This window comes from Nerophis ophidion, unplaced genomic scaffold (assembly GCF_033978795.1).
Source record: "Nerophis ophidion isolate RoL-2023_Sa unplaced genomic scaffold, RoL_Noph_v1.0 HiC_scaffold_113, whole genome shotgun sequence".
NCBI classification, from domain to species: Eukaryota; Metazoa; Chordata; class Actinopteri; order Syngnathiformes; family Syngnathidae; genus Nerophis; species Nerophis ophidion.
In genome coordinates, this window is record NW_026907035.1 from 156688 (window position 1) to 181805 (window position 25118).

The following is a 25118-nucleotide window of genomic DNA, read 5'->3' on the forward strand; positions in this document are numbered from 1 at the left end:
AAAACGCTCTCTACCTCTAACAACAAAAAAGCTGTGAAAACGATGATGCTGTGTTCCACATTTAAGTTGTTTGATGAATCTGAATAAGCCTACGGCTTTGCATTTTGTTTATTATTTATATATATATGTTTTTATTCTTTTTTTTAATTATTTTGAACTTACAACCCCCTGGCGCTGTTTTGTACTGTTTTCATAATGTTTTATAATGTTGTATATTGTTGTTTGTCTTACTGTTTGTAATTGTTGACATTTATAAATAAACCTTTAAAAAGAACAACTAAGTGTTGGCTTTCTTCTTCTTCCTTGTTTTAGTTGAAGGTAGGCGCACTGACAACCTTCAAGTGTTACGCCACCTACTGTTTCCCCGCTTCTTCTTCTTCTGACGTTAACTGATGGCAAATAACGCGTCATGTCCGCCGCCGTCTGATAGAAAGCATACATTTTCAAATCATTTGAAAATGATGTCCTAGCCAAAAAGGGCTATTTTCAGATGGACATATAAGGAGAAAATGAACTTGATGTAAATCCTGAGATCGCGAGATTTGGCACGGCACTCCATGAATCTGTCCAATCAGATTGGCTTTTCCTGAAAAACACGCATGCGCATTAAGTGGGCGGATGTAATGATTTCGATGGGAAGAAATAATATTCAGCATCGAAGGAATAACAACTGAAAGTAAGTAATACCATTTATTGTTTCTCTTTTGGTATTTATATGACTTTAACACACACCAGTTATTTGTTTTAAACTACTGGAACGTCACGCAGTTACGGAAATAGAGCTATAAATGCGGCAAGCACCTTGCTAGAAGTTGTGATAGTTACCTCCACCGAGGTAAGTATAATAACAAGAAGTGAAATAACAATGAGAGAAATAAATGTTCAGAGAACATTTGAAGTGGAACAATATACATTACTGAACACATAATATAGAGTTTTACATTTACAAGAAGTTCCAGCTATATTCCAGCAACCTTTGTCTGTATTTATCTTCCACCCAACTCTCTCCTTTGAGGCACACATTAAAAGCGTTACTAAAACGGCCTTCTTTCATCTCCGTAATATCGCTAAAATTCGCTCCATTTTGTCCACTAAAGACGCCGAGATCATTATCCATGCGTTTGTTACGTCTCGTCTCGATTACTGTAACCTATTATTTTGGGGTCTCCCCATGTCTAGCATTAAAAGATTACAGTTGGTACAAAATGCGGCTGCTAGACTTTTGACAAGAACAAGAAAGTTTGATCACATTACGCCTATACTGTATATACCTTTATATACATATATACTGTATATACCTTTATATACATATATACATACATATATACTGTATATACCTTTATATACATATATACATACATATATACTGTATATACCTTTATATACATATATACATACATATATACTGTATATACCTTTATATACATATATACATACATATATACTGTATATACCTTTATATACATAAATACATACATATATACTGTATATACCTTTATATACATATATACATACATATATACTGTATATACCTTTATATACATATATACATACATATATACCTATACTGTATATACCTTTATATACATATATACATACATATATACCTATACTGGCTCACCTGCACTGGCTTCCTGTGCACTTAAGATGTGACTTTAAGGTTTTACTACTTACGTATAAAATACTACACGGTCTAGCTCCATCCTATCTTGCCGATTGTATTGTACCATATGTCCCGGCAAGAAATCTGCGTTCAAAGGACTCCGGCTTATTAGTGATCCCCAAAGCCCAAAAAAAGTCTGCGGGCTGTAGAGCTTTTTCATTTCGGGCTCCAGTACTCTGGAATGCCCTTCCGGTAACAGTTGGAGATGCCACCTCAGTAGAAGCATTTAAGTCTCACCTTAAAACTCATCTGTATACTCTAGCCTTTAAATAGACCTCCTTTTTAGACCAGTTGATCTGCCGCTTCTTTTCTTTCTCCTATGTCCCCCCCTCCCTTGTGGAGGGGGTCCGGTCCAATGACCATGGATGAAGTACTGGCTGTCCAGAGTCGAGACCCAGGATGGACCGCTCGTCGGGACCCAGGATGGACCGCTCGCCTGTATTGGTTGGGGACATCTCTACGCTGCTGATCCGCCTCCGCTTGAGATGGTTTCCGCCTCCGCTTGAGATGGTTTCCTGTGGACGGGACTCTCGCTGCTGTCTTGGATCCGCTTGAACTGAACTCTCGCGGCTGTGTTGGAGCCACTATGGATTGAACTTTCACAGTATCATGTTAGACCCGCTCCACATCCATTGCTTTCGGTCCCCTAGAGGGGGGGGGGTTGCCCACATCTGAGGTCCTCTCCAAGGTTTCTCATAGTCAGCATTGTCACTAGCGTCCCACTGGATGTGAATTCTCCCTGCCCACTGGGTGTGAGTTTTCCTTGCCCTTTTGTGGGTTCTTCCGAGGATGTTGTAGTCGTAATGATTTGTACAGTCCTTTGAGACATTTGTGATTTGGGGCTATATAAATAAACATTGATTGATTGATTGATTTATATAGTATTGGAGTGTCGAAATGACAAAAGGAAAAGCTGGAAAAGGATGAAGAAGAACTGGTAAAGAAGTGGAATCAAATAAAAGATCAAGAAGGACTGTAAAGTTGCTGAGTAGACTGGTATAGTGGTGGTGCATTAAACCGGCAGCAGATATAATATGTGATACTTTCTTTTTCTTCCTGCAGTCATCCCGTCCTGCAGCATGCACCTATGTGAATGTGGAGAATGACCAGCAATGTCCAAGTAAGTTATATGTATATGCCTGTTCTTTCTTGAAGTCAATTAGTTCTGATTGAGATTTACAGATAAAAAGCTGTCCACAGTTTGTCAGGAACAAACATGAAAATATTGCTTTCTTTGACCCTGATTACATTAGCACATATGAAGAATGAAACTTCAAATAGGAGTTATCTCAGCATGTGTAATTCATGTTTTTGGAACCTTTCACCTCCAAGTTAAAGCTGGTAGGTAACATCAGGTCATGACTAAGGATGTAACAATATCAACATTTCACGGTATGATATCGTCATAGTGTTAAAGCCAGGGTAAGATATTGTTACAAAAATGTCAAAGTGTGTTAAATGACGTGGGAGGAATGTTTAGGATAAACACACTTACTGTAATTGAACACAAACATCATTTTCATATGTTGTAATCATATTTATCATTAAAAACAGGTATTTTAGGTGCAAAGGAATGGTGCAGAATTTCAAGTAACACACAAAAACCAACATTTTCAAATAAGTGTCTTTAAACTGACATAAACAGTAAACATCCAGTGTAACTAATGTAGAACAATAATGTTTCTTTTGCCAAGAAACTATACTGTGTGTCCGGTATGTTTTTTTTTCAATACAACTTGGTATTATTGTGGGTTTGATGACCTTTTTAGCACATTCAACAATACTGCCATTATAATGCAAACAGTGATCATTTTGGTCACAGTAACGGTGATATGACATTTTGATATTGTTACATCACTGCTGTTTAGTTGAGTGTTTTTAAACTTTGAACTTCCTAAGAAACTGCCCTTTGCAGTCCAAATTGTATTAGTTTGTAGAATACTGATTCTTAAGAGTTAACTAATAATTTGACTTTTAATCATGTAAATACCTCACAAATGCATATTGTCCCTTGCTGACATCTTGGTTTCACATGAACGATATTTTCCAAATAACGGTTCTAACATATAACTCATTCTAATATATTACTCCTATTCCCTAACTTATTGTAGACATTGTGGTGTGTAGTGTCAGCAAATGTCTTATTTTGTGCATGTCCACATTTCCTCTGGTGAGCTGCAAGGGCTCTGGGTCGATTTGGAAATGGTCTGGATGAACGTGGCATGCTTTACCTTGCAGTATGCAGACTTTGTTTAAGGTTCAACTAACACGACAGTTATAGGCACAGAAATATTTCACAGCAACAATTCCTCGGCTAACCTAAGCACAAACGTTCCCATCACTCCTGCACACTTCCACTTTTTCGCCCTTCTATAATGTCCCGTTTGAACCTTGTTTTCCCACACGGCGGGTTTTCATGGGAGAACCAGTTTACTTCTCAGATGAGCCCACTTAATATTGTCAGAAAAAAACACAGCGACTGGTGTTCTCGTTTGATAGCGTCACACATCACGGCATTATTGTGACAATTTTGAAATCAAAATAAGGTTATATTTACAATAATGTTGCATCCCTCGTCAAGATCCTTTCTCATAGGTTTGGTTTGCTGTTGTGTATTTACTAATGATTGGCATTAGCATCCACAACTTTCTTTTTATAGTGTGTGTTGTATTGTGATGAGTTACATTTAACACTGTGGATGATGTGTTACCACAAACACAGAAGATACGTAAACATGAACTACAATGCGCTCAAGATGTGGGGAAAAAGGAAATGCATTCCATTAGCTGGATTTGTATAATGTGTTCAATTTATGTCAACTTCCTTCTTGTTTTGCATGTTTTTGTCTGGTTTTTTTTTTTTCAATGATTTGAATCTTTAGAGTTTTTTGGTTCCTCTTCTTTGTGTCAGGGGGTAGCAGCAGGGTAACACTGCATGAGGCGGTGCCCCCTGAAGGAGCCCAAAACACTGCTCTTCAAATGGAACACATCCAACCTTCAGGTGACCGTGCAGGATGTACCACTCTGGAACATCAAGCCTCTCCCCACCTGCCAGGTACACCCACCGTCTTCTGTGGCTGAATAATGTTTTGCTGTGAATTTTGTCTCAAAGCAAATCCTGCTCAAATGTGACAAACTTTGGAGTGTAAGAATGTGAGCGATATGCTGAGATGTTATACGTTTTGCCTTGTGACAAAATGTTATCAAAAACCTTTAGTGATTTGTATTCTATTTTACTTTCAGCACATGAAAATATTTCTACTTCTGACCATCGAAGAGAATGGAAAACCATTTTCCAGATCAGCCCTCATACATCCTCCTGATGGCCTAACAACTGAATGACATGTCGATGCTGAGTATGATCCATTTCAATCATTTGAGGAAGCTCTCCCTGATATAGGGGATTGGATGTACAATGACGGACATACGTTTAATGAAGGATTTGAAGATGGTTTGAGTGAGGAGTGTGCAGAAGAGTCCAATTTCAAGGACACAACAGACAAACCAATACATGACAATGCATCAGAAACCATGGCAGAGTGCCTTCTGATCAGCATGGGTTATGTAAACTGTCCTAAAGTCACAGGTAAGGCCCTAAGCCATATGCTCAAAATGTTCAAGTTGCTTTATCCCGATAGTCTGAACACAGACTGCTTAAACAGTGTGCAGAAGTTCCAAAACTTTTTTTTATCCCACTCTGCATCATCGCCTACTATATTACATAAATCCTCCAAGAATTGTTTTGGGCCAATAGAAAGTAAACAAATAAAATGCCTGCTTTGTGGTACCAGTGTGTCAGAAGAAAGATTCTCATCCTTTTTTTAAAGTATGTACAGATTGATTTCTTGTTTACCACAGCACATTCATGTGCCAAATGGGCCCTCGTTGGTGAATATAAACATGCAGGTTTTTCTTTGCTGCAAGATAGTGTAACATATGAGACATGCAGTCATGTTATTCCCCTATTGGAAACCTCTGCAGTACAGTAGTATTCTTGGATGACATATTGGGTAAAGTTGTTTTCCTTGACTTCACATCTATGCCTGGCATAGGGATTGCAGTTCATTTCCCCAACACACTTGAAAAGTTTGAAATAATGAAGAACTGAACTGGCCTAAGAAGCCACAAATCAAATCTTTAATCATTGTTATAAATGCTCTGAAAATACACACTGATGTGATGTTGCCGTGGATTCTGTAAATATGTACTGTATATGGAGTATCATTGTTGATGATGTTTTTGCATTGTGTGTAATATTTCAGTGGCAAATATATTACATTTACTTGTTTAATAAAGCCACTGTCCTTTTTAATGAATACATAGGCCTACTATGCTACTGTATTTTAATATTAGTCCTTATGATGGTGGTTGAAGAGCCAAATATCTTCTGAAGTGGTACTTTGTTAAAAGAGTTTGAGAACCACTGCTCTAGAAAGTTCACAAATGTTAAAAGCTCTTACAAAGTGTCTTGTGATCATATCAGTATTGTTTGGGTTCAGTTTTAAATCTCACAATTGTAGTCACTGAGTTACTGTACATGACGTGTGGATAAGAAATCAACAAATTAAGTCCAACTTTATTTAAATAAACCATTTAGATTACAGACCATATATCCATATTGTCTGAATTAATTATTTTCTCCCAATGTTGGCATGAGATCAACTGGAATATGATTGAGGTATAACTAAATTGAGCCCATTAAAATGCATTTTTTTAGAAAACGGGTATATCTAACAACTCAAATAGTGAGCAGTGAGAGACAAAACCAAGTATATCTCTCACTGAGACATCATTGAGACATATTGAAACCAATACTCATCAATTGTCTTTTTGCCGAAATAGAAAAGAGACATCTGAGAACTCAAACAGTGAGTAGTGAGAAACAAAACCAGGTGTTTCTCTCACTGAGTCATAATTGAGACATATTGGAGACCAGCTCATTCATCTCTCATTTTGGTCTTAGTTGAAATGGGGAAAAGAGATAACTATTAGACAACTATGAGATCTCTCATAGTGCTCACTGTGAGCCTTATTTCTCAGGAGATACATTTGAGAAGAATGAGAAAACTACTTTGGTCTCCATTAGTGCTCTTTTATGTCTAGGAGATAGATATAAGACATACATGAGATCTCATCTTCAATTTTGCTTTGCTATGGGAAACAAGAGTTTGATGAGCATTCCTCAACTTTTTCGGTCTTTTTTGACACTCGTGCCAGCTTTTTTAAAGCATGTTGCAGGCATCAAATTCCAAAATGAGCTAATATTTGCAAAAAAAAAAGTTTCTCAGATCCAACATCAAATATCTTGTCTTTGCAGTCTATTCAATTGAATATAAGTTAAAAAGGATTTACAAATCATTGTATTCTGTTTTTATTTACCATTTACACAACGTGCTACTTCACTGGTTTGGGGTTTTGTACATGTTGACAGTACATTGCAGTGTTATTTTGTTACAGCCGTGCCCACTGTGTGAAGTACTTTTGCAAGACTCCTAGCAATAATAATACACTTCACCAAAGAGCCTGCTGTAAAAGAAATGACCATTGAATGAAGATACATACTCAGGTCACCGTGATCTGAAAAGGAGAGTGAAGAATGTTTTTGTATTCCCCAGATTCTAATCATCTTGGATGAATAAACAAGCAATTCCTAATTTCACTTGGAAATGTGTTTACTATAAAAGTGTAGCACTGTTTCCACACAAAATACCTTCTGTTTTTGAAAAGATGCCCATGTGTGTCTTCCAGGTTGAACATTCCACCCTTTGTGCCTGCCCGGACTGTGCTGGAAGGCCTCGAGTCAGAGGATGCGTGTGAAGACAAGAAAGCTGTAAAAAAGGAGATCCATAGCAAAAAGGTCAAATAAGTACAAACAAGTATTTTACCTCGATTATTAACAGTTTATTTTGCCCAAAAATGTTAAGGGAGCCAAAAAGGACAAAATGGAAGAGGAGAATACAGACCTGCTCAGACTTTGCCACACAGTACCGCTGGAGGTGGTGAACTTCGGTAAGAATCCATGTTTCAAGGTTGATCGGGGTGGGGGGAAGACAACGACACAAAGGTGCTCCTCTTATTTAGACTTTTTGTTTATGGAGGTGGGAAAGGTTACGATCCAGAGAAGAAAGACTACTCAGGTTTTGAGGCCTGGTTGCAGTGTTACTATGTGGATGGAATGAAGTCTGTACGCGACCACAATGGCAGGACTATGTGGTTCAAAGTATGCAAACACATTTTCATACGTAACAACTATATTTGTAGCATGTATTGACTAATAGAAAATGGTGTCATTTCAGGGCGATCCAGGTCCTATGGCTCCTAAAGGTAAACGCCAGAAAAAATAGTTGAGATACCATTACACATAAGAGAAAGCTTAGTGTGTCTTTATCTTTTCTCACACACCAGAATCAAAGTCTCCAAAGGCCAAAAAGAGAAAAGATACAGATGCAGACCATGATTACCCCCGCAAGAAAAAGGTATATTCAGTAGGTAATCACCACCAGCACATAGAAATCTAACCCCATTGTGGCTGTACTTCAGGTGTCCAGGAAACACAACTCTGACAGCACAGTGAAGAAAAAAGCAGCCAAAAAGCCCACAAAAGCAGCAAAGGAAGAAGAAAATGGACCTCAAGAAGAAGCCACACCCAGAAGAAGATCAGCAAACACACCTCAGCAAGAACCGAAATCCACGTCAGGCAGGAGGAAAAAGAACAATACAGAGCCAGCTGCAGGTCTGATTCTAATAATACTCCCATTTTCTGAAAATATTAAGAGCCTGATCTTTGAGGATCCAATTCCCACACACTTATCTGTGTGCGCAAACTATAAAATTGCATGTACTGTTGGTGGACGTGTTGTATGTGATCTACTTTGTGCAATTGATAGCAGCAAAAGTGGCACAGATCACCCTATTTTTGTGTACTAGAAGCATTATGTGCCCTTGGAAACACTTCTTTCCCTCTACATTCATGTTATTATGCTCTCCACACTGGAGGGGGGCTTATATTAGATTATAGCACATATCGATCATCTAACACCTTTTCTGCAATATAGAATCACAGAATGTATACTATTTGCAGCAGGAATGATCAAACTGCATATTGCAAGACATTTTTTTTAGGAGTTATACTAAATACAAAAAAAAAAACGCAACGCTTTTGTTCTTGTTCCCAATTTGAATGAACTCAAAGATCGAAAACTTTGACTATAAACACAAAATACCTGTTCCTCTCAAATATTGTTCACAAATCTGTATACATTTTTTAATGAGCATTTTTTCTTTGCCAAGATAATCCATCCCACCTGACAGGTGTGCCTTGAGCTGTCCAAAATAAAAGGCCACTGTGAAATGTGCAGTTTTATCACACAACACAATGCTTCAGATGTCGCAAGTTTTGAGGGAGCGTGCAGTAGGCATGCTGACTGCAGCAATGTCCACCAGAGCTGTTGCCCGTCAATTAAATGTTTATTTCTCCGCCATAAGAATAGAATAGAATAGAAAGTACTTTATTGATCCCTGGGGGAAATTCAGCACCACAGTTCGCTCACAATAAACAATGATAATAATAAATAATATAATATATATGAATAATATAAATATATTCTACATTTAAGTGCAGTCAAGGAACATATGCATTATACAGTCGGATGGCTGTCGGTGTGAAGGACCTCCTGTGTCGTTCCGTGTTGCATTTTGGGAGTCTGAGCCTTCCACTGAATGTGCTCATTCTCTCTGCAAGGTCCGAGTGTAGTGGGTGGGAGGTGTTGTCCATAATGGCTAGGAGTTTTGCTAGACTTCTCTCTGACACCACCGCCAGAGAGTCCAGCTCCACTCCCATCTTGTTACTGGCCTTCTCTACCAACTTGTCCAGTCTGTATGTGTCCCTCACTCTCAGCCCACTGCCCCAGCAGGCCACGGCGTACAAGAGGGCGCCTGCCACCAGCGACTCGTAGAACATCTTCAACATCTTTGTACAGACGTTGAAGGATCCTAGCCTCCAAAGGAAATATAGATTCGGCTCTGTCCCTTCTTGTAGAGGGCCTCAGCGTGTTTTGACCCATTCAGCTTGTTGTCCATGTGTACTCCGAGGTATTTATAATCCTCTACCATGTACACATCCACCCCTTTGATGGAAACAGGGGTCGCCAGAGTACTCCTCCTCCTTCCCAGGTCCACAACCAGCTCCTTGGTCTCCGTAACATTGAGCTGGAGGTGGTTCTTTCCACACCATGTGACAAAGTCCTCCACCAGTGTCCTGTATTCCTCGTCATCACCTTCCTCAATACACCCCACTATCGCAGAGTCATCAGAAAACTTCTGAAGGTGGCAGGACTCTGACTGATAGTGGAAATGGGTGGTGTAAATGGTGTAGAGGAAGGGGGAAGAGTACTGTAGCCTCCGGGGCCCCGGTGTTGCTGACCAGCCTGTCAGACACACAGTCCTGCAGTGGCATATACTGTGGTCTGTCAGTCAGGTAATCTACAACCCAGGACACCAAGGGGGCCTCCACCTGCATCTTCTCCAACTTCCCACCCAGTAGCCCAGGCCGTTTAGTATAAGCCGCCTCCAAAGGTGTTTCAGAGAATTTGGCAATACATCCAACTGGCCTCACAGCCGCAGACCATATTGATTGGCTGAGACCTGCCACCCGGACAGCTGCTACAACAATTGGTTTGCTTAACCATAGCATTTCTGCACAAACTGTAAGAAACTACCATGAATTGATTAACGTGGACCCCGACTTAAACAAGTTGAAAAACGTATTGGGGTGTTACCAATTAGTGGTCAATTGTACGGAATATGTACTGAACTGTGCAATCTACTAATAAAAGTATCAATCAATCAATCTGTCTCAAGAAAGCTCATCTGCATGCTCGTGGTCCTCATCGGGGTCTCGACCTAACTGCAGTTTGTCTTCTTAACCAACTTGAGTGGGCAAATGCTCACACTCAATGGCGTCTGGCACAATACAGAGGTTTTGGTATGTTATTATTGACAGCGAAACCACGTGCATTTTATTGATGGCATTTTCCATGCGCAGAGATACCGTCACGAGACCCTGAGCCCCATTGTTGTACTAATCACCCGAGGCCATCACCTTTATAAATAACATTTACTAACTCATGTTGCAAGGATCTGGAAGCTAAAAACATCCCAGTTCTTGCATGACCAGCATACTCACCGGACATGTCACCCAGTAAGTAATTTTTGAGAGGAATATATATTTTGTGTATGGTAAAAGTTTCAGATCTTTAAGTTCAATTCATGATAAATGGGAGCAAAAACCAAAGTGTTGCGTTTATATATTTGTTCAATACCATATTTTTCGGAGTATAAGTCGCACCTGCCGAAAATGCATAATAAAGAAGGAAAAAAAACATACAAGTCGCACTGGAGTATAAGTCGCATTTTTGGGGGGAAATTTATTTGATAAAACCAGACGGCAAGAATAGACATTTGAAAGGCAATTTAAAATAAATCAAGAATAGTGAAGAACAGGCTGAATAAGTGTAGGTTATATGAGGCATAAATAAGCAACTGCTATGTTAAACTAACATATTATGGTAAGAGTCATTCAAATAACTAGAACATATAGAACATGTTATACCTTTAACAAACTATCTCTCACTCCTAATCCATAAATCCCATAAAATCTTATACGTCTAGTCTCTTACGTCAATGAGATAAATAATATTGATATTTTACGGTAATGTGTTAATAATTTCACACATAAGTCGCTCCTGAGTATAAGTCGCACCCCCGGCCAAACTATGAAAAAAAAACTGCTACTTATAGTCCGAAAAATACGGTGCATATTTTCTAAATCAAAAAAGGAATACCATTAAAAAACAACATAAATTAATAGACTTTGGTTTAATCGGCCCTTTAAGTTGTCCAGCAGCTATAAAATGATATTGCTGAATATATATCTTCTTCTTTTTATTTCTAACAGTCCAAATATGACATGCACACGTAGAACAAAGGCTTCTCTGTTCAGTTGTCTTTGCAGCGTGATGGCCTCCTTTCTCACAGCCCTGTGTGCAACTATGTCAGTTGTCTTTGCAGCGTGATGGCCTCCTTTCTCACAGCCCTGTGTGCAACTATGTCAGTTGTCTTTGCAGCGTGATGGCCTCCTTTCTCACAGCCCTGTGTGCAACTATGTCAGTTGTCTTTGCAGCGTGATGGCCTCCTTTCTCACAGCCCTGTGTGCAACTATGTCAGTTGTCTTTGCAGCGTGATGGCCTCCTTTCTCACAGCCCTGTGTGCAACTATGTCAGTTGTCTTTGCAGCGTGATGGCCTCCTTTCTCACAGCCCTGTGTGCAACTATGCCAGTTTGCACGCAGATTTCAGACTTTTTAAGTGGCACGATACTGCCTGCAGGACACTTTCAGCATTGATAAATCTCACTGTTCATGTTGAGTGATTTGTATTTGCATTTTCTCCTCCCAGTATTGTGGGCATTCTGATAATCAACATATATTCTGCATACATCATTAAGACAAATATGTTAAATGGAGGGAATAAGCGATAGAAAATGGATGGATGGGATGGATTGCACTCCTTATTTTGCTCATTAATCGACAAATATTTAGATCAGCTTTGCGTGTGCTAACAAGTTTGCATGTGTTTTGATACACATAAACCTTTTGTAGATTATACTGTAAGTGTGGTAAACGTACTTTTTGTTGCAGGCTTCAAGACACGTAGCGGGAGACTGACAAGACAGAATGTCAAGTAAAGGACATCTATTGGAAAATACTGTTTTTATTCCATGATACATATTTTTAATAAACATTCCACACGTTTATTCTTGGCATACTTTTCAATCACAATTCACAATACAGTAAATTATTTGATTTAATGTGAAGTTAATTATATTTATATAGCGCTTTTCTCTTGTGACTCGAAGCGCTTTACATTGTGTAGCCCGATATCTAAGTTACATTTTGAAACCAGTGTGGGTGGCACTGGGAGCAGGTGGGTAAAGTGTCTTGCCCGAGGACACAACAGCAGTGACTAGGTTGGCAGAAGCGGGGATCGAACCTGGAACCCTCAGGTTGCTGGCACGGCCACTCTACCAACCGAGCAGAAATGATGGCTACCGACCTCTACTCTTTCCTCTCTCCCTCTTGAGTACAGGTAAAAAAACCTTCTTTATGGTGACGGCCACCTATGTCACGTGACACATGCTTCTGTTCCTTGTGTACACATCCACAAACACCACGTGACATACACACATGATCTGGCTCCTACAATGACTAACATGGCTCATTTGCATAATACACTAAAAACTACTTGGGTCTCTGAGGCAGACGATGAGAGTCCTGTAAAATGTATACATACAGTGGGGCAAAAAAGTATTTAGTCAGCAAGTTCTCCCACTTCAAATGATGACAGAGGTCTGTCATTTTCATCATAGGTACACTTCAACTGTGAGAGACGGAATGTGAAAAAAAAATCCAGGAATTCACATTGTAGGAATTTTAAATAATTTATTTGTAAATTACGGTAGAAAATAAGTATTTGTTCAACCATTCAAAGCTCTCACTGATGGAAGGAGGTTTTGGCTCCAAATCTCACGATACATGGCCCCATTCATTCTTTCCTTAACACGGATCAATCGTCCTGTCCCCTTAGCAGAAAAACAGCCCCAAAGCATGATGTTTTCACCCCCATGCTTCACAGTAGGTATGGTGTTCTTGGGATGCAACTTAGTATTCTCCAAATACGACGAGTTGAGTTTATAACAAAATGGATACATGGATGATACAGCAGAGGATTGGGAGAATGTCATGTGGTCAGATGAAACCAAGATAGAACTTTTTGGTACACCAACAACAGGTATGTCACACCTGAGAGACATGGCACACACCAACAACAGGTATGTCACACCTGAGAGACATGGCACACACCAACTACTCAACAACAGGTATGTAACATTGGTATATTGATCCAGATCAGGAAGTTGTAGAACCCAAAATGCTCAATGGTAAAGGCTGCTGCCTCTCACACGGTACTACTGGGTTCAAATCCACAAGATCTTGTTTTTTGTTTCATCTCTATCATTGTTAAATGATTGCATTTGTATATTAGTGAAAATCCTGTCTTGATGGAACCCAGGATACCTCAATGGTCAACACTGTGAGCTTCAAATATGGGGGTACTGGGTTTGAATCCCAATTGGTTTGATATGTAACTTCAGTTCAAAATTGAGCTCCACCTCAATCGTAGTTTACTGGGACAGATGTCACGATTCCATTAATGAATGAGCCAGACTACACTTCCAACAAGACTCAGGATAGCTCAATGGTTAAGACTGCTGCCTCTCATGCAGAACTACTGGGTTCAAATCCATTGTTAGGAGGCGTTAGTTTATTCTTTTGCCTTGATCATAGTTCACTGAGAACATTTGTATATGAGCGAGAACCAAACTTTGTTGGGACCCAGGATAGCTCAATGGTCAACACTGTGGGCTCCTAATACAGGAGTAGTGAGTTCAAATCCCATACATGGAGTCAGTAATTTGGCAGTATGGCGTCAAGACGACATACATTGTGGGCTGCTTCTTCTCCCCCACACAGAGTAATGTTATGTGCTACTTCTTTCACTAACATATAGTTGAAAAATTAAGTCAACACTAAAGCTAATAATAATCCAAAATAAAATGTCAAATAGTCAATGATGACACCTCAGGGGTTACCTGTGTGTGTGTGTGTGTGTGTGTGTGTGTGAGAATGAGTGCGTGTGTTTGTGTGTGTGTAGGAGTGTGTGCGAGTGAGTGTAACTCCTGAGGTGGGTGGGAATAGGATAAATAAAGAGCGTTGACCAATGAGCTCTCCTGGGTACAAATAAAATAAAATAGGTTAATTGTAATTGGATAAAAAAAAAAGTAAATTAAATTATTATTTTAACATTACATGGGAGAAATGACACAGTTACAATATTTGTCAACTTGCAGCCTCCAGCTGATCTTTTAAATTACACATCGACCCAAGCAGGAATCGAACCCCACACTCTTCAACCTGAGTCAACAGTCTTAACCACTGGGCTATCCTGGGTCTTGATGACACAATTTTTTTTCATACACAAATGTAATCGAGGACTGTGGCCCAGTAAAGTTTGATGAGGTAGAACAAAAGACACACAACCTGAGTGAGATTTGAACCCAGTACTTTTCATTCCAAGTCAGATGTCTTAACCCCTGGTCTATCCTGGGTCTTGTGAAGAGAAGATTGTGTTCTATACACAAATGTAATCGAGGACTCCTGGCTCAGTAAAGTATGACAAGCTTAAACAAAATTTTGTCAACATGAGTGGGATTCGAACCAAGTACCTGTCATTCAGAGTCAGCAGTCTTAACCACTGGGCTATCCTGGGTCTTGATGAGATATTTTTTTTTCATACACAAATGTAATCGAGGACTGATGGCCCAGTAAAGTTTGATGATGTAGAACAAAATACAGTTAACCTGAGTGGGACTTGAGCCCAGTACTTTTCATTCCGAGTCAGATGTCTTAACCCCTGGTCTATCCTGGGTCTTGTGAAGAGAAGATTGTGTTCTATACACAAATGTAATCGAGGACTCCTGGCTCAGTAAAGTATGACAAGCTTAAACAAAATTTTGTCAACATGAGTGGGATTTGAACCCAGTACCTGTCATTCAGAGTCAGCAGTCTTAACCACTGAGCTATCCTGGGTCTTGATGAGATTTTTTTTTTTTCATACACAAATGTAATCGAGGACTGATGGCCCAGTAAAGTTTGATGAGGTAGAACAAAATACAGCCAACCTGAGTGTGACTTGAACCCAGTACTTTTCATTCCGAGTCAGATGTCTTAACCCCTGGTCTATCCTGGGTCTTGTGAAGTGAAGATTGTGTTCTATACACAAATGTAATCGAGGACTCCTGGCTCAGTAAAGTATGACAAGCTTAAACTAAATTTTGTCAACTTGAGTGGGATTCGAACCCAGTACCTGTCATTCAGAGTCAGCAGTCTTAACCACCGAGCTATCCCTGGTCCTGTGAAGAATGGATTTCTTTCCATACACAAATGTTATCTACGACCCCTGACTCACTGGAGTAAGATGAGGTGGAAAAAATACTGCTGACCGGAGTGGGGTTTGAACTGTGTACAGTTTGTTCTCATGCAACAGTCTTAACCACCGGGCTACTTTCAGTCTTGTAAAGGTAGGATTTTAGTCCATACACAAATGTAATCGATGACTCCCGGCCTTCGTAAAGTATGATGAGGTAAAAAAAAAATACTATCAACCAGAGTGAGGTTTGAACTCAGCACTTTTCATTCAAAGTCAGCAGACTCAACCCCTAGTCTACCCTGGGTCTTGTGACAATAAGATTGTGTTCCATACATAAATGTAATCGAGGACTCCTGGCTCTGTAAAGTATAATGAGGTTGGGAATGGGTGAAAAAAAAAGAAGATTAAAATAAAATATACTAAAATAAAAATGGTCTAAACCTGGGCCCTGGAGAAGGGGTCCAGACTGAGGCCAAGGGAAAAAACAACAACAACTCATAGCCATAGTACACATCCCTCTCACATGTGTGTTAGAGGTAAACATCAAAGAAGACAAAGGACATGAAAGACATTAAAGCAGCGGATACAAGCAGACACTTCTACATCCAGCTATGAATAACAACTAAAAGAAACATAGACACTGTGGTGGTCTCTGCGCTGTTCCACGCCATCGTCCACTGGGGTGGAGGGAGCGTGGCCAGAAACAGGAGCAGACCCAACAAAGCAACCAAGAGAACTGACTCCACTCTAAGCCGCCAACCAACTCTCGGCCAGTGTCCAGTCCGCATGGATGAGCGAGGATACGTCCAAGGAGACTGAGGTGTACGACACCTGCTCACCCAGCCAAGACACCGCCAAGCCTCTCCGTCCCAGCGCTCAGAGCTTGCTCCGCAGACCTGTCCCTTCATCCGCATCTCCTCCAGTCCCTCCAAAGCGACTTCGGTGTGGCAGACACCCAGCAGCTGGTCTCCATGGTCAAAAGGCTCCCGGGAGGAAGATCCAGAAGTCCACAAAAAGCACCACAGAGGTCACGAAAGTGCCACCCCTTGTCACACAGTCCCAAAGGGTCCCGGACCAAAAGGCAAAAAAATATAATAAGACATGAAAACAAGAGGGAAACACAAAATGATGACACAAGAGCACGGAGCTCCTGCCAACAGCAGCCACTACAGCAGCGCCATCTTGGGGAAAAAAAAAAAAAAAATCAATTAGAGCTGGATTTGAACCCAGTGCGCTTAATTCCAAGTGAGAAGTCTTAACCACTGGACTGTCCTGGGTCTTGTGAAGCTATGATTGTGTTCCATACACAAATGTAATTGAGGACTCCTGGCTCAGTAAAGTATGATGAGTTTGAACAAAATGATGTCAACTAGATTGGCATTCGAAACCAGTACCTCTCATTCAGAGTCCGCAGTCTTAACCACTGAGCTATCCTTGGTCTTGTAAAGAATAGATTTCTTTCCATACACAAATGTTATCTATGCAGTGATTTCCCCCCCAGAAAATGTGTTAGTCGTCACCATCACATCTCCATCTCATCTTTGCCTGGGGGGGGGGGGGCAATAGACCACAGACTGTGGTGAAGTAGGCCGGCTACGTCGCATGAAGAAACTTTGAATTTTGGGTTGTGTTTTCCGCTCCATATATACGATATATATCTCAATAGATTTTAGGTTCAAAGAACTATGAAGTTGTTGCAGGTATGACCACATGGTGGCGATAGTTTCAAAGAACTATGAAGTTGTTGCAGGTATGACCACATGGTGGCGATAGTTTCAAAGAACTATGAAATTGATGCAGGTATGACCACATGGTGGCGATAGTTTCAAAGAACTATGAAGTTGTTGCAGGTATGACCACATGGTGGCGATAGTTTCAAAGAACTATGAAATTGATGCAGGTATGACCACATGGTGGCGATAGTTTCAAAGAACTATGAAGTTGTTGCAGGTATGACCACATGGTGGCGATAGAGTGCAGTGGGCGAACTGCAGATGGGAACTACTTCAACATGAGAGGAATAAACATCAAACATGTTGTGGACTCAATTGATGACTTGTTTATTGCTGCAGACAAGCTGGCAGGTATGACAACAACAGGTATGTCACACCTGAGAGACATGGCACACACCAACAACAGGTATGTCACACCTGAGAGACATGGCACACACCAACAACAGGTATGTCACACCTGAGAGACATGGCACACACCAACAACAGGTATGTCACACCTGAGAGACATGGCACACACCAACAACAGGTATGTCACACCTGAGAGACATGGTACACACCAACAACAGGTATGTCACACCTGAGAGACATGGCACACACCAACAACAGGTATGTCACACCTGAGAGACATGGCACACACCAACAACAGGTATGTCACACCTGAGAGACATGGCACACACCAACAACAGGTATGTCACACCTGAGAGACATGGCACAAACCAACAACAGGTATGTCACACCTGAGAGACATGGCACACACCAACTACTCAACAACAGGTATGTAACATTGGTATATTGATCCAGATCAGGAAGTAGTAGAACCCAAAATGCTCAATGGTTAAGGCTGCTGCCTCTCACACGGTACTACTGGGTTCAAATCCACAAGATGGGAGGTCTTGTTTTTTGTTTCATCTCTATCATTGTTAAATGATTGCATTTGTATATGAGTGAAAATCATGTCTTGATGGAACCCAGGATACCTCAATGGTCAACACTGTGAGCTTCAAATATGGGGGTACTGGGTTTGAATCCCAATTGGTTTGATATGTAACTTCAGTTCAAAATTGAGCTCCACCTCAATCGTAGTTTACTGGGACAGATGTCACGATTCCATTAATGAATGAGCCAAACTACACGTCCAACAAGACTCAGGATAGCTCAATGGTTAAGACTGCTGCCTCTCATGCAGAACTACTGGGTTCAAATCCATTTGTAGGAAGAGCTAGTTTTTTGTTTTGCCTTGATCATAGTTCACTGATTACATTTGTATATGAGTGAAAAACAATACTTAGTGGGACCTGTGATAGCTCAATGGTTAACACTGCTGCCTCACACGCAGTACTACTGGGTTCAAATCCACATCTGGGAAGTTCTTGTTCTTTGTTTTGCCTGATCATAGTTCACTGATAACATTTGTATATGAGCGAGAACCAATCTTTGTTGGGACCCAGGATAGCTCAATGGTCAACACTGTGGGCTCCTAATACAGGGGTAGTGAGTTCAAATCCCATACATGGAGTCAGTAATTTGGCAGTATGGCGTCAAGACGACATACATTGTGGGCTGCTTCTTCTCCCCCACACAGACTAATGTTATGTGCTACTTCTTTGACTAACATATAGTTGAAAAATTAAGTCAACACTAAAGCTAATAATAATCCAAAATAAAATGTCAAATAGTCAATGATGACACCTCAGGGGTTACCTGTGTGTGTGTGTGAGAATGAGTGCGCGTGTGTGTGTGTGTGCGAGTGAGTGTAACTCCTGAGGTGGGTGGGAATAGGATAAATAAAGAGCGTTGACCAATGAGCTCTCCTGGGTACAAATAAAATAAAATAGGTTAATTGTAATTGGATAAAAAAAAAGTAAATTAAATTATTATTTTAACATTACATGAGAGAAATGACACAGTTACAATATTTGTCAACTTGCAGCCTCCAGCTGATCTTTTAAATTTCACATCGACCCAAGCAGGAGTCGAACCCCACACTCTTCAACCTGAGTCAACAGTCTTAACCACTGGGCTATCCTGGGTCTAGATGAGACAAATTTTTTTCGTACACAAATGTAATCGAGGACTGTGGCCCAGTAAAGTTTGATGAGGTAGAACAAAATACACTCAACCTGAGTGGGATTTGAACCCAGTACTTTTCATTCCGAGTCAGATGTCTTAACCCCTGGTCTATCCTGGGTCTTGTGAAGATAAGATTGTGTTCTATACACAAATGTAATCGAGGACTCCTGGCTCAGTAAAGTATGACAAGCTTAAACAAAATTTTGTCAACATGAGTGGGATTCGAACCCAGTACCTGTCATTCAGAGTCAGCAGTCTTAACCACTGGGCTATCCTGGGTCTTGATGCGATATATTTTTTCATACACAAATGTAATCGAGGACTGATGGCCCAGTAAAGTTTGATGAGGTAGAACAAAATACACTCAACCTGAGTGGGATTTGAACCCAGTACTTTTCATTCCGAGTCAGATGTCTTAACCCCTGGTCTATCCTGGGTCTTGTGAAGAGAAGATTGTGTTCTATACACAAATGTAATCGAGGACTCCTGGCTCAGTAAAGTATGACAAGCTTAAACAAAATTTTGTCCACATGAGTGGGATTCGAACCCAGTACCTGTCATTCAGAGTCAGCAGTCTTAACCACTGGGCTATCCTGCGTCTTGATGAGATGTTTTTTTTTCATACACAAATCTAATCGAGGACTGATGGCCCAGTAAAGTTTGATGAAGTAGAACAAAATACAGTCAACCTGAGTGGGATTTGAACCCAGTACTTTTCATTCCGAGTCAGATGTCGTAACCCCTGGTCTATTCTGGGTCTTGTGAAGAGAAGATTGTGTTCTATACACAAATGTAATCGAGGACTCCTGGCTCAGTAAAGTATGACAAGCTTAAACTCAATTTTGTCAACATGAGTGGGATTCGAACCCAGTACCTGTCTTAAGCACTGAGCTATCCCTGGTCCTGTGAAGAGAGGATTTCTTTCCATACACAAATGTTATCTACGACCCCTGACTCACTGGAGTAAGATGAGGTGGAAAAAATACTGCTGACCGGAGTGGGGTTTGAACTCTGTACAGTTTGTTCTCATGCAACAGTCTTAACCACTGGGCTACTTTCAGTCTTGTAAAGCAAGGATTTTAGTCCATACACAAATGTAATCGATGACTCCCGGCCTTAGTAAAGTATGATGAGGTACATGATGTGTGATACACATCATGTATCACACATCATGTATCACACATCATGTATCACACATCATGTATCACACGTCATGAATCAAACATCATGTATCACACATCATGTATCACACATCATGTATCACACATCATGTATCACACGTCATGTATCAAACATCATGTATCACACATCATGTATCACACATCATGTATCACACGTCATGTATCACACATCATGTATCACACATCTTGTATCACACATCATGTATCACACATCATGTATCACACATCATGTGTCACACATCATGTATCACACATCATGTATCACACATCATGTATCACATTTCATGTATCACACATCATGTATCACACATCATGTATCACACATCATGTATCACACATCATGTATCACACGTCATGTATCACACATCATGTATCACACGTCATGTATCACACATCATCTATCACACATCATGTATCACACGTCATGTATCACACATGTATCACACGTCATGTATCACACATCATATATCACACATCATGTATCACACATCATGTATCACACGTCATGTATCAAACATCATGTATCACACATCACGTATCACACATCATGTAAAACACGTCATGTATCACACATCATGTATCACACATCATGTATCACACATCATGTATCACACGTCATGTATCACACATCATGTATCACACGTCATGTATCACACATCATGTATCACACGTCATGTATCACACATCATGTATCACACATCATGTATCACACGTCATGTATCACACGTCATGTATCACACATCATGTATCACACGTCATGTATCACACATCATGTATCACACGTCATGTATCACACATCATGTATCACACATCATGTGTCACACATCATATATCACACATCATGTATCACACATCATGTACCAAACATCATGTATCACACATCATGTATCACACATCATATATCACACATCATGTATCACACATCATGTATCAAACATCCTGTATCACACATCATGTATCAAACATCATGTATCACACGTCATGTATCACACATCATGTATCACACATCATGTATCACACATCATGTATCACACATCATATATCACACATCATGTATCACACATCATGTATCAAACATCATGTATCACACATCATGTATCAAACATCATGTATCACACGTCATGTATCACACATCATGTATCACACATCATGTATCACACATCATGTGTCACACATCATGTATCACACATCATGTATCACACATCATGTATCACACATCATATATCACACATCATGTATCACACATCATGTGTCACACATCATGTATCACACATCATATATCACACATCATGTATCACACATCATGTGTCACACATCATGTATCACACATCATGTATCACACATCATGTGTCACACATCATGTATCACACATCATGTATCACACATCATGTATCACACATCATGTATCACACATCATATATCACACATCATGTATCACACATCATGTATCACACATCATGTATAAAACATCATGTATCACACATCATGTATCAAACATCATGTATCACACGTCATGTATCACACATCATGTATCACACATCATGTGTCACACATCATGTATCACACATCATGTATCAAACATCGTGTATCACACGTCATGTATCACACATCATGTATCACACATCATGTATCAAACATCATGTATCACACGTCATGTATCACACATCATGTATCACACATCATGTATCAAACATCATGTATCACACGTCATGTATCACACATCATGTATCACACATCATGTGTCACACATCATGTATCACACATCATGTATCAAACATCATGTATCACACATCATGTATCACACATCATGTATCACACATCATGTATCAAACATCATGTATCACACATCATGTATCACACATCATGTATCACACATCATGTGTCACACATCATGTATCACACATCATGTATCACACATCATATATCACACATCATGTATCACACATCATGTATCAAACATCATGTATCACACATCATGTATCACACATCATGTATCACACATCATGTATCAAACATCATGTATCACACATCATATATCACACATCATGTATCACACATCATGTATCACACATCATGTATCACACATCATATATCACACATCATGTATCACACATCATGTATCACACATCATATATCACACATTATGTATCACACATCATGTATCACACATCATGTATCACACATCATGTATCACACATCATATATCACACATCATGCATCACACATCATGTATCGCACATCATGTATCACACATCATGCATCACACATCATGTATCACACATCATGTATCACACATCATATATCACACATCATGTATCACACATCATGTATCACACATCATATATCACACATTATGTATCACACATCATGTATCACACATCATGTATCACACATCATGTATCACACATCATATATCGAACGTCATGTATCAAACATCATGTATCACACATCATGTATCACACATCATGTATCACACGTCATGTATCACACGTCATGTATCACACATCATGTATCACACATCATATATCACACATCATATACAACACATCATGTATCACACATCATGTATCACACATCATGTATCACACATCATGTATCAAACATCATGTATCACACATCATGTATCACACATCATTTATCACACATCATATATCACACATCATGTATCACACATCATGTATCACACGTCATGTATCAAACATCATGTATCACACATCATGTATCACACGTCATGTATCACACATCATGTATCACACATCACGTATCACACATCATGTATCACACGTCATGTATCACACATCATGTATCACACATCATGTATCACACATCATGTATCACACATCATGTATCACACATCATGTATCACACATCATGTATCACATGTCATGTATCACACATCATGTATCACACGTCATGTATCACACATCATATATCAAACATCATGTGTACCACATCATATATCACACATCATGTATCACACATCATGTATCACACATCATGTATCACACATCATGTATCACACATCATGTATCACACGTCATGTATCAAACATCATGTATAACACATCATGTATCACACATCATGTATCACACGTCATGTATCACACATCATGTATCACACATCATGTATCACACATCATGTATCACACGTCATGTATCACACATCATGTATCACACATCATATATCACACATCATATATCACACATCATGTATCACACGTCATGTATCACACATCATGTATCACACGTCATGTATCACACATCATGTATCACACATCATGTATCACACATCATGTATCAAACATCATGTATCACACATCATGTATCACACATCATGTATCACACGTCATGTATCACACATCATATATCACACATCATGTATCACACATCATATATCACACATCATGTATCACACATCATGTATCAAACATCATGCATCACACATCATGTGTCAAACATCATGTATCACACATCATGTATGACACATCATGTATCACAAATCATGTATCAAACATCATGTATCACACATCATGTATCACACATCATGTATCACACATCATATATCACACATCATGTATCACACATGATGTATCACACATCATGTATCACACATCATGTATCACTTATCATGTATCACACATCATGTGTCACACATCATGTATCACACATCATGTATCACACATCATGTATCACACATCATGTATCACACATCATGTGTCACACATCATGTATCACACATCATGTATCACACATCATGTATCAAACATCATGTATCACACATCATGTATCACACATCATGTATCACACATCATGTACCAAACATCATGTATCACACATCATGTATCACACATCATGTATCACACATCATGTATCACACATCATGTATCACACATGATGTATCACACATCATGTATCACACATCATGTATCACACATCATGTATCACACATCATGTGTCACACATCATGTATCACACATCATGTATCACACATCATGTATCACACATCATGTATCACACATCATGTATCACACATCATGTATCACACATCATGTATCACACGTCATGTATCACACATCATGTATCACACATCATGTATCACACATCATATATCACACATCATGTATCACACATCATGTATCACACATCATGTATCACACATCTTGTATCACACATCATATATCACACATCATGTATCACACATCATGTATCACACATCATGTATCACACATCATGCATCACACATCATGTATCACACATCATGTATCACACATCATATATCACACATCATGTATCACACATCATGTATCACACATCATGTATCACACATCATATATCACACATCATGCATCACACATCATGTATCACACATCATGTATCACACATCATGCATCACACATCATGTATCACACATCATGTATCACACATCATGTAT

The 25118-nt window shown here is 39.6% G+C and overlaps 1 protein-coding gene across 4 annotated transcripts; it reads left to right on the forward strand.

Moving 5' to 3' along the window:
* Window positions 1–661: 661 nt before the first annotated feature.
* On the forward strand, window positions 662–10510 carry LOC133547449 (endonuclease 8-like 1). Of its 4 annotated transcripts, none has more exons than XR_009805501.1 (4): window positions 662–676; window positions 2726–2783; window positions 4574–7671; window positions 7761–10510. XR_009805501.1 is itself a non-coding variant. In XM_061893129.1 (4 exons), the coding sequence occupies exons 1-4, from the start codon at window positions 7605–7607 to the stop codon at window positions 8178–8180; spliced, it is 330 nt and encodes a 109-aa protein (XP_061749113.1). In that variant the 5' UTR covers window positions 4872–7604; the 3' UTR covers window positions 8181–10510. The 4 variants fall into 4 exon arrangements, 1 of the variants encoding a protein (XP_061749113.1); XR_009805500.1 differs by having other exon boundaries at window positions 666–676; window positions 2726–7671; window positions 7761–7986; window positions 8068–10510; XM_061893129.1 differs by lacking the exons at window positions 662–676; window positions 2726–2783 and having other exon boundaries at window positions 4872–7671; window positions 7761–7882; window positions 7959–7986; window positions 8068–10510.
* Window positions 10511–25118: the final 14608 nt, after the last annotated feature.